Source organism: Salvelinus fontinalis, chromosome 6 (genome assembly GCF_029448725.1).
Source record: "Salvelinus fontinalis isolate EN_2023a chromosome 6, ASM2944872v1, whole genome shotgun sequence".
Lineage (NCBI taxonomy): Eukaryota > Metazoa > Chordata > Actinopteri > Salmoniformes > Salmonidae > Salvelinus > Salvelinus fontinalis.
The window spans coordinates 30,255,044-30,277,168 of record NC_074670.1 but is presented as its reverse complement, the minus strand read 5'-3'; the positions used below and the strand labels follow the sequence as shown (position 1 = coordinate 30,277,168).

The 22,125-nt window shown below is 43.4% G+C and overlaps 1 protein-coding gene and 1 long non-coding RNA gene across 2 annotated transcripts; both read left to right on the top strand.

Moving 5' to 3' along the window:
• Positions 1-5,940: 5,940 nt before the first annotated feature.
• plin6 (perilipin 6) lies at positions 5,941-17,351 on the top strand (the record flags this gene model as incomplete). Its single annotated transcript, XM_055927919.1, has 6 exons — positions 5,941-6,145; positions 6,331-6,413; positions 6,902-7,139; positions 8,155-8,336; positions 12,832-13,098; positions 13,351-17,351. Coding segments are annotated over 6 exons (3,276 nt in total), but the record flags the coding sequence as incomplete, so codon positions are not given.
• Positions 17,352-17,841: 490 nt separating this feature from the next.
• Positions 17,842-20,215, top strand: LOC129857614 (uncharacterized). The gene is made up of 2 exons (XR_008759926.1): positions 17,842-18,182; positions 18,747-20,215. It is a non-coding gene; the product is annotated as an uncharacterized LOC129857614 (long non-coding RNA).
• The last annotated feature ends 1,910 nt before the right edge of the window (positions 20,216-22,125 follow it).

The following is a 22,125-nucleotide window of genomic DNA, read 5'->3' as shown; positions in this document are numbered from 1 at the left end:
CCACTTCCTGGTCAGGAAGTTTGTGCCAAATGAGTTCTGTTTTACTCAAAGATATAATTCAAACGGTTTTAGAAACTAGAGAGTGTTTTCTATCCAATAGTAATAATAATATGCATATTGTACGAGCAAGAATTGAGTACGAGGCCGTTTAAATTGGGCACGATTTTCCCCCAAAGTGAAAACAGCGCCCTCTGTCCTCAACATGCTAATGCGTTTACACCACTTAATACAGTCATGTCACATGGACTTTTTAAGGAAGAAGCTATTATGTGGCCTGTGGATATGCTTGAGGCTAACCATGTGCTGCCTCAAGGACATCTTCCATGCTTTTTGGGGGGATAAAATCTAATTTTATTTGTCACATGCGCTGAATATAACAGGTGGACTTCTAGGCAGAGTTGCAAAGAAAAAGCCATGTCTCAGACTGGCCAATAAAAATAAAAGACTAAGATGGACAAAAGAACCCAGACACTGGACCGAGGAACTCTGCCTAGAAGGCCAGCATCCCAGAGTCTCCTCTTCACTGTTGACGTTGAGACTGGTGTTATGCGGGTACTATTTATCTATTTATCTATTCTCAAACTAGATACTCTAATGTACTTTTGCTCAGTTGTGCATCGGGGCCTCTCACTCCTCTTTCTATTCTGGTTAGAGCCAGTTTGCGCTGTTCTGTGAAGGGAGTAGTACACAGCGTTGTACGAGATCTTAAGTTTCTTGGCAATTTCTCGCATGGAACAGCCTTCATTTCTCAGAACAAGAATAGACTGACAAGTTTCAGAAGAAAGTTCTTTGTTTCTGACCATTTTTAGCCTGTAATCGAACCCACAAATGCTGATGCTGCAGATACTTAACTAGACCAAAGAAGGCCAGTTTTATTGCTTCTTTAATCAACAGTTTTCAGCTGTGCTAACATAATTGCAAAAAGGTTTTCTAATGATCCATTAGACTTTGAAATGTATAAACTTGGATTACCTAACACAGCATGCCATTGGAACACAGGAGTGATGGTTGCTGATAACGGGCCTCTGTACACCTATGTAGATATTCTATAAAAACATTTCTAAGTGACCCCAAACTTTTGAACAGTACTGTAAGTAGAGTTATTAAAGTGACTATGCATAGATAATAACAGAGAGTTGCAGCAGTGTAAAATAGGATCTGGGTAGCCCTTTGATTAGCTGTTCAGGAGTCTTATGACTTGGGGGTAGAAGCTGTTTAGAAGCCTCTTGGATATCGACTTGGTGCTTTGGTACCGCTTGCCATGTGGTAGCAAAGAGAACAGTCTATGACTAGGGTGGCTGGACTCTTTGACCATTTTTAGGGCCTTCCTCTGGGATAGAGGTCCTGGATGGCAGGAAGTTTGGCCCCAGTCGATGAGAATGGGGGCGTGCTCTGTCCTCCTTTTCCTGTAGTCCACAATCATCTCCTTTGTCTGAACACATTGAGGGATAGGTTGTTGTCCTTGCACCACACGCTCAGGTCTCTGACCTGCCTATTGGCTGTCTCGTTTTTGTCGGTGATCAGGCCTACCACTGGTGTGTTACCTGCAAACTTAATGATGGTGTTGGAGTCGTGACTGGCCATGCAGTCATGGGTGAACAGGGAGTACAGGAGAGGACTGAGCACGCACCCCTGAGGGGCCCCCGTGTTGAGGATCAGCGTGGCGGATGTGTTGTTACCTACCCTTACAACTTGGGGGCGGCCCGTCAGCAAGTACAGGATCCCGTTGCAGAGGGAGGTGTTTAGTCCCAGGGTCCTTAGCTTAGTGATGAGCTTTGAGGGCACTATGGTGTTGAACGCCGAGCTGTAGTCAATGAATAGCATTCTCACATAGGTGTTCCTTTTGTCCATGTGTGAAAGGGCAGTGTGTAGTGCAATAGAGATTGCATCATCTGTGGATCTGTTGGGGTGGTATGCAAATTGGAGTGGGTCTAGGGTTTCTGGGATAATGGTGTTCATGTGAGCCATGACCAGCCTTTCAAAGCACTTCATGGCTACAGACGCGAGTGCTACGGGTTGGTAGTCAATTAGGCAGGTTACCTTAGTATTCTTGGGCACAGGGACTATGTGTGGTCTGCTTGAAACATGTTGGTATTACAGACTCAGACAGGGAAAGGTTGAAAATGTCAGTGAAGACACTTGCCAGTTGGTCAGTGCATGCTCGGAGTACACGTCCTTGTAATCCGTCTGGCCCTGCGGCCTTGTGAATGTTGGCATGTTTCAGTGTTACTTACCTCGAAGCGAGCATAGAAGTAATTTAGCTCATCTGGTAGGCTCGTTTCACTGGCCAGCTCTCAGCTGTGCTTCCCTTTGTCCCTTTGTAGTCTGTAATAGTTTGCAAGCCCTGCCACATCCGACGAGCGTCAGAGCCAGTGTAGTACGATTCGATTTTAGTCCTGTATTGACGCCTTGCCTGTTTGATGGTTCATCGGAGGGCATAGCGGGATTTCGTATAAGCTTCCGGTTTAGTGTCCCGCTCCTTGAAAGCGGCAGCTCTACCCTTTAGCTCAGTGCGGATGTTGCCTGTAATCCATGGCTTCTGGTTGGGGTATGTACGTACAGTCACTGTGGGGACAACGCCACAATGCACTTATTGATGAAGCCAGTGACTGATGTGGTGTACTCCTCAATGTCATCAGAAGAATCCCAGAACATATTCCAGTCTGTGCATGCAAAACAGTCCTGTAGCTTAGCATCTGCTTCATCTGACCACTTTTTTATAGGCCGAGTCACTGGTGCTTCCTGCTTTCCTGCTTGTAAGCAGAAGTCAGGAGGATAGAATTATGGTCAGATTTGACATGGAGTCATCTGTGAAATTCAGCGCGGCTTTTGGGAACTTCCACTATACAGAAGTCCATTCATGTCAAGTGCATTCCACTCCTTGGAAACTGAAATTATGAAGTTCAATAAAGATGCCTCCTTTGCTCTATAATGGATGAGATCTGGGAAAATTGAAGTAATAGTGTAGAAAATAAAAAGAGTTTTACCACAGTTGGCCTTTGTTCAGGTCAAGTAGTTAGGCCTAATCAAATCCAATTTTATTTGTCACATGCGCCGAATACAACCTTACCCCTGAAATGCTTACTTACGAGCCCTTAACCAACAATGCAGAGTATTTAAAAGTAAGTAGGAAAAACCTGTTAAATAAACTAAAGGAAAATTAGTAACACAATAAAAATAACAATAACAAGGCTATGTACAAGAGGTACCGGTACCGAGTCAATGCGCAGGGTTACGGTGTAATTAAGGTAATATGTACATGTAGGTAGGGTTAAAGTGACTATACATAGATAATAAACAGAGAGTAGCAGCTGTGTGTGTGTGTGTGTGTGTGTGTGTGTGTGTGTGTGTGTGTGTGTGTGTGTGTGTGTGTGTGTGTGTGTGTGTGTGTGTGTGTGTGTGTGTGTGTGTGTGTGTGTGTGTGTGTGTGTGTGTGTTGGAGTGTCAGCGTAGTGTGTGTGGTTAGAGTCCAGTGAGTGTACATTGATCCTGTGCAAGAGGACAAAATCCTGTATCATTGCAAGAAATAATAATAGATAAGAATAAAACAAGGGGGTCAATGCAAATAGTCCAGGTACCCTTTTGATTAACTGTTCAGCAGTCTTATGGCTTGTTGGTAGGAGCTGTTAATGTAATTGAAACTCTGTTTAATGATATCTGTGGCATTTCATTGAAATTAGCTTCGGGCAACTAAGAACATAGGTTTCACACAATGCATCCTCTGTTAACTTTTGGAAATGCCCAGATTAGTTAACTTGAAAGTTTCATGGGTTGTTTTTTCCATATCATCACACGTCACTTCTAAACTGGTTCACATAATTGAGTCATTAGATCTGACGAACTTTAATAGCCTCCTCAAGTGGGGCTCTGTGTACATTGATGGTGCTGTTATTTATTTAACTAGGCAAGTCAGTTAAGAACAAATTCTTATTTACAATGGCGGCCTACACCAGCCAAACCCAGACAACGCTGGGCCGATTGTGCACTATGCAACTCCCAATCACGGCCAGTTGGATTCGAACCAGGGTTTCTGTAGTGGCGCCTGCGCCACTCAGGAGCCCATGTTATGTTAGCCTACCAACCAGGACCACTAAGTAATGAAGTTAAGTGGCACAGCTATAGTTTGCCATGTTTAGCTAGACACTAATCAATGTATTAGTCTACCTACACGACTAATAGGGTTGTAGTAAGCTTTCAGATACTTTTAAAATCTTTTCAAAAGTTGTAACATCATCTACTTCAAGGTCAATCCCTCTTAAGACCTTGAGCAACTTCATCTCTGAATAATTTCAGTAGTCACAGAAAGTTGACTCAATCTTGTGCCTGTAGGCCTATTCATGTTTTCTGATTGAATCGGTGTATGGTGTTTCCAATTATGCTTTGGAAATCAAATCACTTATGCATGTTTCATTTATTTATTCAGTGACTGTTGCAAGGTATAGGATATTAAAAGCCCCTACTTCAACATTAAGTTTCTAGTACAGTTTTTGAAGGGCTAAGTAGTAGACCTAGGCTTTAATTTAGACTGAGCGCTCAGGCTTCAGAATCCTGTTCAGCCGTCTTGGAATACCTGATGTTCAAATGCTGACCCTTCTACCTCCGGAGGGTGTTTTCAGCTGTTATCGTGACTGTTGTAGACATTCCAGCACAGAACAAGAAAAATAACAAGCTTGCACTTTGCAAACTGTACAAGGCTATAAACAAGCAACAACAAAAAATACATCCAGGGGCTGCTTTTCTGGTGGCGTAAAGTCTAATAATATGAATGAAATATCAATGCAGAAGCAATGTATCTGTCAATTTGCTATGCTCCTCTAATTGCTGAATGCAAAACTGTGATTCGCAGTTCGATCACATGCGCGTCCTTTACGAATTGCAAAGATGTCATAACCCGCGCACTTCAGCAGCTATACTTATTTAGTGCTGAACGGATCTGGAAGCTCAGGAGTTGATAGGCTGAATTGAAAGTTGTGCAAGCCAGACCCGCATAAACACTTGGAGAAGAGTTTGTTAAATTTCACATTATACTTAAAATCTTTAAAACTACAATTTTCCGAGGTAAGAATGTTATTCCATCGTTTTTATCAGCCTTCAAGAAATGTTTCCTTATTTGCCTAGGCGAGGCTACCTAGTTGGTCAAATTTAAGGTAGATGGAGTCATTAGCCTGGGCTACAACAAGGTGTTAGTGGTAGCCTATGTTGGCATATAGTTTTTATGTATATCATTGACAGTAATTCTATCCAAAGCTCTGCTTACTTGATCTTATTCGAGCATATAATTGTCTTGTCTTTCAATATTTTCCTTTAAATTTGATAGTCTGAGCAGAATTGCTTTCTGTGTTTATGTTTCTGGTCAATGCCACCCACTAGGCTGTGGCTTAATATTTGATCATACTAAAACCTTGATGTAAGGATGGATGACCTCTGGTTTATGTAAATATTAATTGAGTTCCTTACTGTTGCTTAAATTAATTACAGAATTGTTTGAAATGGTTTCTTCATTGCAGCACTGCTGAACAGTTCATTCCCTTTCATGACTCCCATTGTTCACTGTCATCCTCCTTGGGTATGATCAGCGCCCATTGAAGGGATAACTAGATTTGCATGCTAGGAGCATAGAACAACTGTTATCATTGTGGCACCCTAGCAGCTGACATTACCATGTAAACAGGATGTTAGATTCAAGATAAGAAAGTCATTATGAAACAGATGTGGGAAAGACTGCTTGGGGCATTCTGCTTTGCAACCTGTGTCCCTATGAGGTGTTTGCCTGACAGTCACTAAGGTAATTCACTCTTTCTACATATTCTGTTTTACAGGATTGGTGAAAAGGACATGTCGTACACAAATAATCATCACATTGAGGTGAGCTGGAAAATATCTAAAAACAATAACCAGGGGTTAAACGCTTGATTTCAAGGGAGTAAATTGTCCTTCTTTCTCCAGGCCAACGTCGTGCAACGGGTGGCTAGTCTGCCGCTCTTCGACTCCGCCCTGAAATCTGTTGTTTCAGTTTACACGGACGTAAAGGGCCGTTACCCGCTCCTGGGTGTGGTGGGGGGCGTGGCTGAGATTGGGGTGCGTAATGTGTCCCAGGCTGCCATTCTCCGTGCCACCCCCCTCCTACTTAGTCTGGAACCCCAGAGTGAGTCCACCGAATACTGAAAACTCTACTGATTTATTCTACCCTATTGCCTTATAACTCTCATCTGCCATCAAATATAAAATGTAAAATGTGAATAACTTTAACATGGATGCCACCGCTACCACCAAATAACTCTAACTTTTGGTTTCCTTCCCTCACCATTGGTTCTCTCCTCCATATTGCAGTTGAGGTCGTCAATAACTATGCTTGTATGGGCTTGGACCAGCTGGAAAAGAACTTTCCCGTCCTGCACCAGTCTACAGAGGAGGTGGGTGTCTTCTCTCTCTGTTTCTGTTCTGCCTGGCCCAGTGGGTGATGATGCAGTGTGTGAGCCTGACTGACTGGTCTGTTATCGTAGACACATTCTGATTGTTCCAGCATTAACTGACCTTTCACACCACTTTATAGTCTATTAGATGCATTACCAGAGTTTCAATAGTTGACATTGACATTAAGTTTGCATGGTGTTAGACTATGTGGAAGGTTACTGCTACTGACCATTAATCATGTTGGATGGATTCCATTTATAACATCCTACTGTTGCTCTGACTGATTATTTCTCCCTTTTTCTAAATTACAAACTGCCTCTCTCCCTTTCTTTCTGCCTTATAATCTACAACTATTCTACCACTCCCACCTCCCCCTTTAACTTCCCTTGCCATCTTTCACTTCTTTCATTATCTCAACACCCTGCTACTTCTTTATCACCCTATTCTCTACAACCCTCCTCTCCTCCACCCACCATCCTCCCCACAGGTATTGGGTCACCTGAAGGATGCCTTCTTTCTGACCCTGGATGATGTGCAGCTGCGTGTGAATGATGAGCTGGACGGGATACAGGGGCGCTGGGACAAGCTGACCGATGCCACCTGGTACTATCTCCTGGCTCTGCAGGAGTCACAGCTGGGTCAGATGGCCACCTCGGGCCTGGACGACATCCTCACACGCTCAGAGGAGGCCATGGCCAAGTATATGCCCCTGACGGCTACACTGCGTGAGTTTGGGTGGAGGGTAGTGGAGGCGCTAGTGCACTTTACACAGTCTCTGCCGAATGGTGGATTGGGAGGCTGTCTTTCCGCTGAAGTGTATTCATGAATGCTTTATGAGGTCATTGGTCTAAAGTCAGGTAAGAGTATACAGTGTACACCACAATCTGCATGGTCATCCTATTGCTGCTTTCTGAGCTTTACCACAGGGGGGCGATAATGCTCTTCAAGTGTTTGATAATGTCCCTACTAATTTGCTTTGAGGCTGTTCTAATACACAATGACATCCATAATAACAGATTTGAGAATAAAAACTTATTTTCAAATCTTTCTATTGTGTTGTTTTGTAAATATTTTAATCATAGGAAAACATATAGTAATTAACTCATTCAAATAGAGTATAATTGATATCTGCTGTCTGTAAAGGAGTTCAAATCAACATGAAAACCAGATTGATGTGATGCACTGTTGTCTTGGTAACATTGCAGTACATTATCAAATCATACTGACTCATATCCTTACTTGAAATATAAAGTGTGCTTGTAAATTCTATTTCCTTTCATCATTCATCAACATGTAAACAATCAAGCATGCTTTTAGATGATGGTGTGTAATTGTAGAGTGCATAGACTGTGTTGATCAGACAGTGTGTCACACTGATGATGCTCTGTGTGTGGGCGAAGAGGTGTTTGGAAGGGGTGAAAGGAGTTGTGATGCCTGTGTGGAAGAAATGACACATAGCCTACCGTGCAAATACAACCAACTACCAGTAACCCACTGGGCACAGACGTCAATTCAATGTCTACTCCACATTGGTTCAACGTTGATTCAACCAGTGTGTGCCCAGTGGGAAGTATATGACCTTAACACCTCGCTCTGTCAATATGGCTGTGTCCAGTCTGCTTCGAATATTGGACGCTACAGTTACGAGGGCAAGTTTTGGCAACAAAGACACATCTACATCTTTCTGTTGAGTTGACCACACCATATTTGTCTTTTGACTTGCCTCTGTGTGTTCCCCAGGCCTAGAGTGGGAGAGGAGGACACAGCAGTTTGAGGATGAAGATGGGGAGGATGAGCCTGGGTTGTGGACGCGGTTCCGAAGCCTCCTGCTCTGTCTGAGCCTGCATCTGTACCACCGCCTGCTGAAGCTCAGAAACAGGCTGGAGCAGGCCATGGTGATGCTACAGGATGCTACCGAAAGGGTGAGAAACACCTAGAATCCTCTCTATGGTTGTGTCCCTAAAACAAACCTTTGTCTGCTTTCGTCCCCTGTAGTCTCAACTACAGGCCTCTTGCTTTACACGTATCACGTCCTAGCCCAGAACAATCTGCTCTCTCCTCTTCGCCCTTTCTCACACAATGACTCTCATTCATCTGAACCACCCATCCGTTGCCACCCTCTGTGTCTCCCTCCCCTGTGTTTTTTACACCTTTCTCTTCCTTCTCGTTTTCCTCCACACACCAATCTGTTCCTCATTGCTGTCAGACCTCGCGTCCATCATGATAAACTATACCGCCTCCTCTTTACTCAATCAGGGTACAGCACAAAATCGAACAAGGTATTAAAGACATTTAGATGTACAGATAAAATAGTCTAACATTCAGACAATATAATAATTTATACTAAAAGTGTAACAGAATGATAATAACAATGTAATAATAAAATAACGACACAACAGAATAACTTTAAATGGATGAATAAAACAGAGCATTTTCAGGCAGCACCTCAGCTGCTCTTTGTTGACCTCCTCTGTAATCACTTGATGCTAGGTCCCCCGGGAGGTTCTCTAACCACCACAACATCCTCGGCTGTCTCTGTCTGCCTTTATTGGGTTCGGGTTAAATAGAAGCAGGCTACATGCCCAGAGACATGGTCAGTGCTCTCTGTGAAGGCTCTAGGGCACTCCCTGCATTTCCTGTCTACATGAGCAGAGGGCTGGGGCTTAGTATTACCCTTACGCGGGAACAGAGTTCTGAGCATGGAGAACCATCATTAAGATGTACCAGACTCAAATCTCCTGGGGCTATAGCAGACTCTATGGCTTAGGACAGAAGGAGGGGAGGGAGGGAGGGCTTATGAGACAAGCGAGACGACAACATTTGAATAGAGGGCTAGATAGTTCACATAAAACGTTTTTGTTATCCTTGTTATCTTTTGAGGAATTTATTTTGAGCATGCACAGGGAAAGGGACAGAAAGGGACATGAAATCTGCAACAAAAATGTCCACAAGAGATACATAGTACGTCAACATGAAAAGCATCATGACAATGGCACCACTGCCATCCAAATTAACAACTTGAAAGGGACAAAGATAAAAAATATATATTTAACCTTTATTTAACTAGGCAAGTCAGTTAAGAACAAATTCTTATTTAGAATGACAGCCTACCGGGTAACAGTGGGTTAACTGCCTTGTTCATGGGAAGAAAGCCAGATTTGATCTTGTCAGCTCGGAGAGTTGATCCAGCAACCTTTCGGGTACTGGCCCAGCGCTCTAACCACTAAGCTACCTCCCGTCCCGAGAGTGGTCCCTGTGGGATTTGGCCTACGTGAGCTTTAGAGCCTACCACTGCCCCTGCAGCACACACTCAGACAGACAAACACACAGAGCGATGAGGAGATATGAGGGCTGGGGGGCAAGACTTTGATGGACCAATAAGACACAGACAGTGAACATACACAGCTCTCTGAATGCAAGAGTTGTGGAAACTAACATGTTTAGAAATTAATTCATTGTGAGGCTTGCTGTTGTTATGAAGCTCAAGCTGGGTTTAGGTCAGTTGAAATTGGGGGATATTTTCAATAACAGGGCCACTATATGGGGCACCTCAAGAAGGCTTTTAGGTAAGAGGATGAACACAGAAGGATAACTACTAGAATTTCAATGGATTGTTTTATAGTACATACATTTTTAGGTTTACGGTTCTATGAACTAAAATTGGGTTTAAAGTGAAGCTGTCAAAGTAGTTACTAAATAGAAAAATATCAAAATAAACAGTAACACTAGGAAATGTTTCATGAACTTTCGTAGAGATGTTATATATTTTTCCTTACAACTATAGGGTTTCCACCAGCCTCTTTGCTTGAACCTCTTGTAATGTGCTGTGATGAAACAACCTGAGTCCCCATTTTTCCCAGGGGTAATTGGTGCTAAATGACCCTAACTGCTGCTGCAGGCTGCTGGCTGGAGAGAGAGGAGAATAGGCTGGTGCTGAAAGCCCACCAATGAGGGTCGGCCTCATCAGACAAACACCCTCATTAATGCTCCTCCACACTCTCCCATAGAGACTGAGGCACTGGGACAGAAATGTGTGTGTGTGAGACAGTGTTTGCGTGTGTGTGTGTGTGTGGTGTCCTCAGAAGTCCTACATCGATGAAATTTGGCAGCATGCTGCATTGTTACGTTTGCCCTGAGTCTGTCCCCAGGCTACTTTGGGCCAGTGTCCTGTCCCCTCACCAGAATCCTTGGTTTGGTTTCACACAGCAGGAACAGAAGGGCCTGTCACTTAGCTCACCCAAATACCTCTCCTACCTCTTTTTGTCTCCCCCACCAAAACTGTGGGACTTTTGGCCTAGTTCTAGAGACTTGGTAAAACGTGTTTGCCTATCTGGAGCTGTTGAGCCACACTACAAGCTCACATGTAAAAGCCTGGAGGATGGTGTGATTTGATCTGCTTCTAGTTCCACGTTACTGCTGCGGTAAACAAGATACGCTGCCAGGCATTTTTTCGCGGCCACATCGAGCCAAGTGATGTGATATGTCAGATCTTATAATGCAGAAGAGAACAGACGTAAAAAGAATGACGCATTTCATCAATGGTCATATTCAAGTGTCCTCCAGGTCAGATGACATCCTCTAGGCAGTGGATGGACATTGGTTGCTTTTTATGGGTAAATTGCTAGTTTTACAGTGGCTGTCAGTTTGTCATGTTTGTTTTTTCAACTTCACAAATAGTGGCGTGAAATCGCTTTCAACAATTTCCCCAAAGACTGATGAAATTCATATATAGTTGGAAGTCGGAAGTTTACATACACTTAGGTTGGAGTCATTAAAACTTGTTTTTCAACCACTCCACAAATTTCTTGTTAACAAACTATAGTTTTGGCAAGTCGATTAGGACATCTACTTTGTGCATGACACAAGTAATTTCTCCAACAATTGTTTACAGACAGATTATTTGACTTATAACTCACAGTTTCATAATTCCAGTGGGTCAGAAGTTTACATACACTAAGTTGACTGTGCCTTTAAACAGCTTGAAAAATTCCAGAAAATTATGTCATGGCTTTAGAATCTTCTGAAAGGCTAATTGACATAATTTGAGTCAATTGGAGGTGTACCTGTGGATGTATTTCAAGGCCTACCTTCAAACTCAGTGCCTCTTCGCTTGATATCATGGGAAAATCCTCCTGAGCCAAGAACTCAGAAAAAAAATTGTACACCTCCACAAGTCTGGTTCATCCTTGGGAGCAATTTCCAAACGCCTGAAGGTACCACATTCATCTGTACAAACAATAGCACGCAAGAATAAACACCGTGGGACCACGCAGCCGTCATAGCACTCAGGAAGGTGATGCATTCTGTCTCCTAGAGATGAACGTACTTTGGTGTGAAAAGTGCAAATCAATCCCAGAACAACAGCAAAGGACCTTGCGAAGATGCTGGAGGAAACAGGTACAAAAGTATCTATATCCACAGTAAAAATTAGTCCTATATCGACATAACCTGAAAGGCCGCTCAGCATGGAAAAGGCCACTGTTCCAAAATCGCCATAAAAAAGGCAGACTACGGTTTGCATGGGGACAAAGATTGTACTTTTTGGAGGAATGTCCTCTGGTCTGATGAAACAAAAATAGAACTGTTTGGCCATAATGACCATCGTTATGTTTGGAGGAAAAAGGGGGAGGCTTGCAAGCCGAAGAACATCATCCCAACCGTGAAGCACGGGGTGGCAGCATCATGTTGTGGGGGGGCTTTGCTGTAGGAGGGACTGGTGCACTTCACAAAATAGATGGCATCATGAGGAGGAGAATTATGTGGATATATTGAAGCAACATCTCAAGACATCAGTCAGGAAGTTAAAGCTTGGTTGCAAATGGGTCTTCCAAATGGACAATGACCCCAAGCATACTTCCAAAGTTGTGGCAAAATGGCTTAAGGACAACAAAGTCAAGGTATTGTAGTGGCCATCACAAAGCCCTGACCTCAATCCTATAGAACATTTGTTGGCAGAAATGGGATAGTGTGTGCGAGCAAGGAGGCCTACAAACCTGACTCAGTTACACCAGCTCTGTCAGGCGGAATGGGGCAAAATCACCCACCCAACTTATTGTGGGAAGGTTGTGGAAGGCTACCCGAAACGTTTGACACAAGTTAAACTATTTAAAGGCAATGCTACCAAATACTAATTGAGTGTATGTAAACTTCTGATCCACTGGGAATGTGATGAATGAAATAAAAGCTGAAATAAATCATTCTCTCTACTATTATTCTGACATTTCACATTCTTAAAATAAAGTGGTGATCCTAACTGACCTAAGACAGGGAATCTTTACTGGGATTAAATGTCAGGAATTGTGAAAAACTAAGTTTAAATGTATTTGGCTGAGATGTATGTAAACTTCTGACTTCAACTGTAACTGCCATTATAAGTCTGTAAGTCTTCAGCTAAGTGCCTTATCATTGTATCATCAGATTGGCCTGAGCAGGCTGCTGGTGGTGGTGGGCTCTGTGCTCCAGAGGCTGCAGCTGCTCTATGTGTACCAGGTGTTGCGTCTAGAGGCCGTGAGGAGGCTGGCCCTGGACCAGCTGAAGGCCCAGGTACGAGTCCTGGCTGAACTGGGGCCCGTCAAGCAGCTGCTGGGACTGCCTGCTCAGGTGCAGCTTGTGTTGGCCGACCTGCAGGAGCTGGGCAAGATCCTACTGCAGCTGCTGGTCAACAGCACCCCTCTCTACAACATGGTGAGCATTCTAGATTATAGTTGCACCCTTCCTTACTAGATTACTTAACCTTCCTCTTTGTATCATCTCCCCTCGTCTAATCTCTCCTTTATTTGCCCTTATATGTCTCTCTGTATGTATATTCCCCACAGTCTTAATCCCCTGTGTACCCCCACCTTTTATCTCTGTCGCTTTCTCTCTCTGTCTCTTTCTCTCTCTCCTCTCTCTCTCTGTCTGTCTCTCTTTCTCTCTCTATCTCTGTCTCTGTCTCAGCTCCAGCAGCCAAGTGATCAGGATGTGGAGGACTTCCTCAACCAGCAGGAATCCATGTCCTCTGACACCACTCGCCGCAGTTCTGCCAATAGCCTCTTTCTCAAGGCCATGGACGGCCGCCCACACAAACGCACAAGCTCGTATGCCCGCTCCCAAAGGGGCTCAACCAGTGCCCCCAGTCCAGCCCCAGCCAAATCGCCCAACGGCAGCCATGGCAGCCAGAAGCAGGATGACCAGACTCTATCTCTGGAACTCAAGAACCTGGATCTCCCTTCCACCATCGCTGTGAGTCATCGCTCTTCAGTACGCAGGGGCTCATCCAGCGGCATCAATCCCCCAGACCCCAGCCCAGCTCCCGACCCAGCCCCGGCTAACCCAGTCAACAACGATGACCAGCCTCTCTCTCGCCAGGGCAGCCAGAAGCCTGATGACCAGCCTCTTTCTCGCCAGGGCAGCCAGAAGCCTGACGACCAGCCTCTCTCTCACCAGGGCAGCCAAAAGCAGGAAGACCAGCCTTCCTTTGTGGAGCTGTACAACACTGTGTGTCGCCGCTCCTCAGCCATCAAGTTCCTCTTAGCCCCCATCATTCAGTATCTGAGCCCTGAGCCACTCTCAGATGAGATTGTTATACCTGAGGTGGAGTCCACCAAGTTCCATGCAGACACAAGAGACGAGAGCCCAACCATACGCAAGAGCCTGTCTGCCCGCTCCCACTGGAGCTCATCCAATGCCGTTGCACGCGAGGTGGAGACCACTGAGGACCTGAATCCTGAACAAGTCTCAGATGAGGCCATTGCACTCGAGGTGGAGAGCACTGAGTACTACTCAGATGCAAGAGACGAGAGCCCATCCAGACGCAAGAGCCTGTCTGCCCACTCCCAAAGAAGCTCCTCAAGTGCTGGCAACCCAGATGACCAGCCTCTCTCTCGCCGGGGCAGCCAGAGGCCAGACGATCAGCCTCTCTCTCTGGAGCTAGACCCCCTGGAGCTCCCTTCTACAAGCACCGTGCTTCGCCCCTCCTCGGCTGCCGAAGTCCTCCTTGGCTCCATCCTCCAGTACCTGAGCTCTGAGCCACCCTCAGATGAGACCATTATACCCGAGGTGGAGACCACCGAGAACCACACAGAAGCCAGAGACGAAAGCTCTCCAAGACGCAAGAGCCTGTCTGCTTGCTCCCGCTGGAGCTCGTCCAGTGTTGTTGCACCCGAGGTGGAGACCACTGAGGACCTGAGCCCTGAGAAAGTCTCAGATGAGGCCATGGCACTCGAGGTGGAGAGCACTGAGTACTACTCAGATGCAAGAGACGTGAGCCCATCCAGAGGCAACAGCCTGTCTCCCCGCTCCCACAGAAGGTCATCAAGTGCTGGTAACCCAGACGACCAACCTCTCTCTCGCCAGGGCAGCCAGAAGCCAGACGACCAGCCTCTTTCTCTGGAGCTGGACCCCCTAGAGTTTCATTCTACCAGCACTGTGCGTCACCCCTCCTCGGCCGAGGTCCTTCCAGGTTCCATCCTCCAGTACATTAGCTCTGAGCCACACTCAGACGAGCCTGTTGTACCCGAGGTGGAGACCACCAAGAACCACACAGAAGCCAGAGACGAGAGTCCACCCAGAAGCAAGAGCCTGTCTGTTCACTCCCGCAGAAGCTCATCAAGTGCTGGCAACCCATCAAACGTCCGCCAGGGCAGCCAGATGTGGAATGACGAGCCTCTCTCTGTGGAGTTCGACATCCTGGAGGTCTCTTCTACCAGTGCTTTGCGCCGCCGATCCTTGGCTGCCGAGGTCCTCCTTGGCCCCATCCTCCAGTACCTGAGCTCTGAACCATCCTCGGACAAGACCGTTATACCCGAGGTGGAGACCGCAGACAAGAACGCACACGCAAAAGACGAGAGCCCACCCAGACACCAGAGCCTGTCTCCCCGCTCCCGCAGGAGCTCGTCCAGTGCTGTTGTGCCCGAGGTGGAGACCACTGAGTACTACTTTGACGAAGGAAACGGCAGCCCACTCAGACGCAAGAGCCTGTCAATCCGCTCCCGCAGGAGCTCATCCAGTGGAGGCAACACCCCAGCCCCCGGGCTAGCCCCGGACAACCCACACAATAACCGCCAGGGAAGCCAGATGCAGGACAGCTTGGAGAAGTTGGACACCCTGGCCCTCCCTTCAATCAGCGCAGTGCGTCGCCGCTCCTGGGCTGTTGAGGTCCTCCTAGACCCCATCCTGCAGTACCTGAACCCTGGGCACTCAGAAAAGGACGATATAGAAGAGGCCGAAATACCCGTGGTGGAGGCCACAGAGCATTAAGAAGTCACCAGTGTACTAGAAATGGCCCCCCTTTGCAGGCCCAGGTGTAAGACTTATTAGTTGATTTTAGTTTGTGGGTACACATAGGGGGGCCATATTTCAGCAGACATAATCTGTGATAGGTCCATTGGAATACAAAATGTGTCAATGTATGTCACTGAAAGATTCAGGCGCTCTACTTCATGTACAGACGCCAACCCACATTTGTTTTGGTTTCCTAACTGAGCATCGTGACATTATACACCTTGTACCCCATTATATATTAGACCTAACTATTCTTCAATGATGTGCTAACCTGATGTCGCATTCTGTTTTCTGTTACACTAAGTAGGCGTGAGAAACATAGCTTGTCATGATTAAAGGTAGAATATGGATGGATTGGCCTAAAGATGGAAGGATGTTGAATGTGTTGATTGAGGAATGAGCATCGAATAGACAGTAGAAAATGTGTATGTCTTTATTACAATGTCATAACATTTAATATTTCATAACATATAATACATGACACGTTTAGATTGTCCTACAGTATGCATCAACATAATATTGGTTGTATTCAAGAAATAAATAACATTTGTATTGCTGCGGTGAAATATATTGAGGTTATGAAGAGTGAAATAAAGTGTAATTTCCCCATCTACAGTACAGTATTCAGTTCATACATGTACTTTCCCAGATTAACCCATTCCGGTTTCATGCATTGCATAAAGGTGAACATTACAACATATAACTTTTCTCCAAGATTTATTACACAGAAATTAAATAGTTTTATCCACATTAGAGAGAATACAGTAGACGGTACGCGTCAAATGTTTGATTTATGACCCTATGTCCGGATGACGTGTGCATGCCCATATTTGGGCATCCGGTCAGGACATCCTGGCGGGAAGTTGTGTGTGTGTGTGTGTCTGCAGAGGTGTTTGAAACAATGTTTTTTTTTTTTTTATCTAAACAATTCAACAATAGGAGGGCATATACATATCGCGTATTAATTAATGCTGTGGGATAAATCAGGTGTTTCTTGGTGGTCTTAAACAAATCTACTGTGAAACAAAAGTGTACACTTTACACACGTTTATTGACTTTAAAAAAAAGACCACAGCAACATGTCAGATATAGTAGAGATGCTACAAAATCTGCTAGTTTGTATGTATTATCCAAAGCCTGTCTGGATGTGAACTACATTGTGCCTGGAAAACTTACGGAGCTGGGGCTTGTGTGGGATATCCTACGAGCAAGAGAGCCTGTCTTGACGACGGGGTGGAATTGGAAACGGCAGGATGTATAAACCTATAACCGGGCCCTTTATCTGTAAGAAAGGAATAGTAAAATTGTTTAATTAATTACAACATGTTTTAAAAGGTCTGTACTAAAAATGTTGAATTAAATAAATGGTTTTAAATTTGTATCTCACCCTTTAACGAACGGGAATCGATTGTTTTCTCTCTCGCGGAAAAAAGCTTTTCTGGGAAAATGGGTCTGTGCGTTTCAAAACAATGTATTATTTTATACGAATACAGTCTTTCCTACAACAGCATGTTATAAACATAAATATTTAAAAGGTTATTAAAGTGCAGGACTGTGTGTGGTAATGATGTACAACTATAGTACAACAATGTTTATACATAACACATTTGTGCATGTTTAAATATTGCGCCGTAATAATTATAACATGTTTTAAAAAGGTTTGTACTAAAGATTTAGAATCAAATAAAGGAATTTAAAACAGTATCTCACCTTTAATGAAAGGAATATGCATTTTCGCTCTATCACCAAGCATGTCCCTGAGAAAAAAGGCTTTCTGGAAAGACGTGTGCGTGCGTGTGTGCGTGCGTGTATGTGTGTGTTTCAAAAACAAAGAAGGGTGGGGGGGTGTGTCTCTGCATGGGGCATTTGAAACCAAGGTTTGCACTATCATGCAAACTGTATGTACAGATATCTGTCTACCCCATCAAGAAGTGTGTGGGCGTCTCTTCAATTGCTCTTGAAACAATAACGGCACTTTCGATTCATTACCACACAAGCCTTTCAAATCCGTATTTATTTCACCCCAGAAGATGTGTGGGGCGCAAAAGTCCAACAGCCCAGACAGAATACATTATGTCGAGACAGCCCCTAGGGTTTAAAACAATGTTATACCGGTGACATATGCATACTGGGTTCCTCAAAACAAAACTAAAAACAGAAGTTGTTACATCCCAGACGTTGTAGGAAATCAAAAGGCAATGCAGCCAGCATAGAATATGTCTAGACATCCCCTCCAGTTGTTTTAAATCATTGTTTTGTTCTCTAAACATTCTGGGGTACTACAGGTCCAGTTTTGCATACAGGACGGCGCCCCAGAAAAACTTCCCCACCGCTCTGTAAATTTACCCCACATGACGTGTTAGGGACACGACTTCGGAGGAGCAGATGAAACAGATGCTGTTCTACGGTTTTGGACTAACGGCCTAATTCCAAACACCAGCCATCAGCCCAGAACAGCTAAAAGATCATCGGTGAATCCTTCCTTTCTCATGGAACTTTTTTTGAAGGTGAGTTGAATATTCAATGGGATGTTTGTATATAGATATATGTTATTTAAGAATGATAGGTATTAATTCTTGGCATTTACATGTATGTTTTCTAAAAATGAAGGCTATTTATCCATTGAACCATTGTTTTTATTCATACTGTTTGTAAACAATAGCTTCGGCCCTCTTAGGGTCTATTTGACCCGCTTATTATATCAAACCTCTCAGACTAGAAAGTATGATTAGAAAGTATGGTTAGAAAGTATGATTAGAAACCATGGCCAACTATGTTCAAACTGTGATTAGAAACGATAATTAGAAACTATGACAAAACTATGATCAAACTATGAAGTGTGTGAATGAATGGCTGTGTGTGTGAATGATGATCTATTGTTTAAGTGTGTAATATTACTCTCTCAATGTATACCAAAGTAACAAATATTTAACAACGTTTCAACATTCGGTATTGCAACATTTATGAAAGACAATGACATACAATTTTAGACAATTATCAATATAATGTGCCTCATAGAGTGCAGCTGTGCTAACTTTAGGTGATATATTCTCTCTTGCTCTCTCTCTCAGGCTATGAAAAAGACAAAAGACAGGACATTGACTCCCGAGTGTTGAACTTATGCCCACTTTACAGCCACCCTGGTTATTATATTTACCCTGAGGGTCATCTACGAACGTTGGAACATCTTGAAAAACAATAAGGGGCCCATGTGCTCTTAAATGTCCACTCAGAGCATGGTACCTCTATAATTTTGTTCCTAGGTTTATGACTTCTAGGGAGTGTTTCCAAGAGGCTGTGCTGAGGCATATGCATTGATAGGGCTTAGATTTTATAGACAGGGTATCTGTAAAACACATTGTGACAACTATTGAAGATGCAAAAAGGGGTTTTAAGAAATACATTTGTTTGAGAATGGACAAACAACATGATAAGGACAACTCCGAGATAGAACCAATATTCAGTCAAGATATTCTAAAACTGGAGGACAACGATTTTCACGATATATCTCTATGTCAATTGTATTTATTTTTTATGATAAAATATATATATTTTGATTTTTTTTGTATATATTTTGAATAATTATAGTTGAATATTATTGTAAAAAATCCCAAGGACATTGGTGGAAACGTCCTTTAATTCGAGGCCTCATTTTCAGCAGTGCCGGGGGATGCCTTAATTAGGTCGGGTGGTAATGTACAACAGATCTCATCCCATCAAATGAGGAAATAGTCATAACCCGATCTCGCTGCACATTTGTGGCCTGCTGGAGGTCATTTTGCAGGGCTCTGGCAATGCTACTCCTTGCACAAAGGCGGAGGTAGCGGTCCTGCTGCTGGGTTGTTGCCCTCCTACGGCCTCCTCCACGTCTCCTGATGTACTGGCCTGTCTCCTGGTAGCGCCTCCATGCTCTGGACACTACGCTGACAGACACAGCAAACCTTCTTGTCACAGCTCGCATTGATGTGCCATCCTGGATGAGCTGCACTACCTGAGCCACTTGTGTGGGTTGTAGACTCCGTCTCATGCTACCACTAGAGTGAGAGCACCGCCAGCATTCAAAAGTGACCAAAACATCAGCCAGGAAGCATAGGAACTGAGAAGTGGTCTGTGGTCACCACCTGCAGAATCACTCCTTTATTGGGGGTGTCTTGCTAATTGCCTATAATTTCCACTTTTTGTCTATTCCATTTGCACAACAGCATGTGCAATTTATTGTCAATCAGTGTTGCTTCCTAAGTGGACAGTTTGATTTCACAGAAGTGTGATTGACTTGGAGTTACATTGTGTTGTTTAAGTGTTCCCTTTATTTTTTTGAGCAGTGTATAAATGACTCAATGATGATACCTATTGACTTCTTAATGAACCGGCATGTGGAATTCCCTAAGTATGTTAATAATGATTGTTAGGATTTGATCTTTGTGATTATGAATTTGCTTGGATACCGGTTTTGAATTTGATTGTGATACCTGTTATTCTGTTTCCTATGTTATGCAGCACATACTACTCCGTAAATATACAATTTTTATGGTTAAAGCAATTCAGGCCACAGTCTCAACCATTCCTCGGGTACCTGTTCACCTTCACTGTCAGTCATACTACCTGTCCAGCTACCAGCACAGACTCCAATAATCTTTCAATTATTTAAAACGTCTATAGGATACTCAGCTGAGACCGGGAATAATTGATTTGGAGGCATCCAACATTAACGATTGAAGATGCAAAAAGGGGGTTTTCAGAAATACATTTGGTTTGCAGATATGTATTATTATAAAAATAATATAACATTATTATCATAATCTTTATTATTATTATGTTACATGCGAGACATACCCAGAAATGTCAACGTAGACAACTTACAAGAATGTGTTCACAGTAGATTTGTTTAAGACCACCAAGAAACACCTGATTTATCCCACAGCATTAATTAATAACCGATATGTATATGCCCTCCTATTGTTGAATTGTTTAGATAAAAAAAAGAAAACATTGTTTCAAACACCCCTGCAGAGACAGACACACACACACACACACACACACACACACACACACACACACACACACACACACCAGGATAGATCAAATGCCTACACATACTTGAACATATACAGATGCACTATTTTTATTTGATTTATTTCACCTTTGTTTAACCAGGTAGGCAAGTTGAGAACAAGTTCTCATTTACAACTGCGACCTGGCCAAGATAAAGCAAAGACATACAACAACACAGAGTTAGTTACACATGGAGTAAAACAAACATACAGTCAATAATACATTACAAAAACAAGTCTATATACAATGTGAGCAAATGAGGTGAGATAAGGGAGGTAAAGGAAATAAAAAGGCCACGGTGGCGAAGTAAATATAATATAGCAATTAAAAACACTGGAATTGTAGATTTGCAGTAGGTGAATGTGCAAAGTAGAAATACTAGAATACTAGAAATACTATCTTGTTAAATAAACACCAACTAAAGAGTGACAGCTTCAAAGGAATAGATGCACTATATGCATAAATTAACACTCACTCTAAGGCATGAGAACAGGAACAGGATGTCCTGACAGGATGCCCCTATATTGGCACTCCCTAGAGCACGTGATAACTTCCCGCCAAGATGTCCTGACCAGATGCCCAAATATGGGCATACATGCTTAGTCCGGACATAGGGTCATAAATCAAATGTTTGACGTGTGCCGTCTACTGTATTCTCTCTCACATTAATATATTTATTTATTTACAATTCTCAAACAAACGTGTGCACGGCACAAATAAGCATCAAGTCTGCTAGAACTTGTAACATAGTTACATTACTAATTTTAAAGTTGTTCGTTTTCAGATAAAGTATAATACTGAAATGTAATTGTTTGCTGTTTTGCATTGCTGATTATACACACATCAAGCCTTCAGCATTTTACAAACTGAGTGTACATTGTCACTGAAAAGAAATTCCCTAACAATTGGCAATGGGTAAGACTTCCATGAGATCAACAGTAGTGTCAGATGTCAGCTACTCCAGATTCCTGTTCATGCTTCACATTGAATACATAATGAGTGAAGGATGGAAGTGCACATGATTTCTCATACAGTTTATCTACAGTACTGTAAGCCTACTTTTCAACTTCAAAAAGTAGAATAAATTATTGAATGACTGCTTCCATCTGCAATTCAAGTCACTATGGTTCGATGACAAATTGGCAAATGCGTAATGATGAATAGCGACATTTGTGTAGTCCAAGAGTGTTTACCTGTGGGTAGAGCGAGTCTCATATGTTGAAGGATATTTCCCTCCCGTCAATTGTGTCAATATGACTGTAAATTGATTCTGACGGAGAAACATATGAATTAAATCAAAAACATCATAATGTATTAAATGGTCAGCATTACGCACAATATGGCAAGCGTACCTATTTCGCCGTACTCGCCTATACATATCTGGTAATAAATCGGACG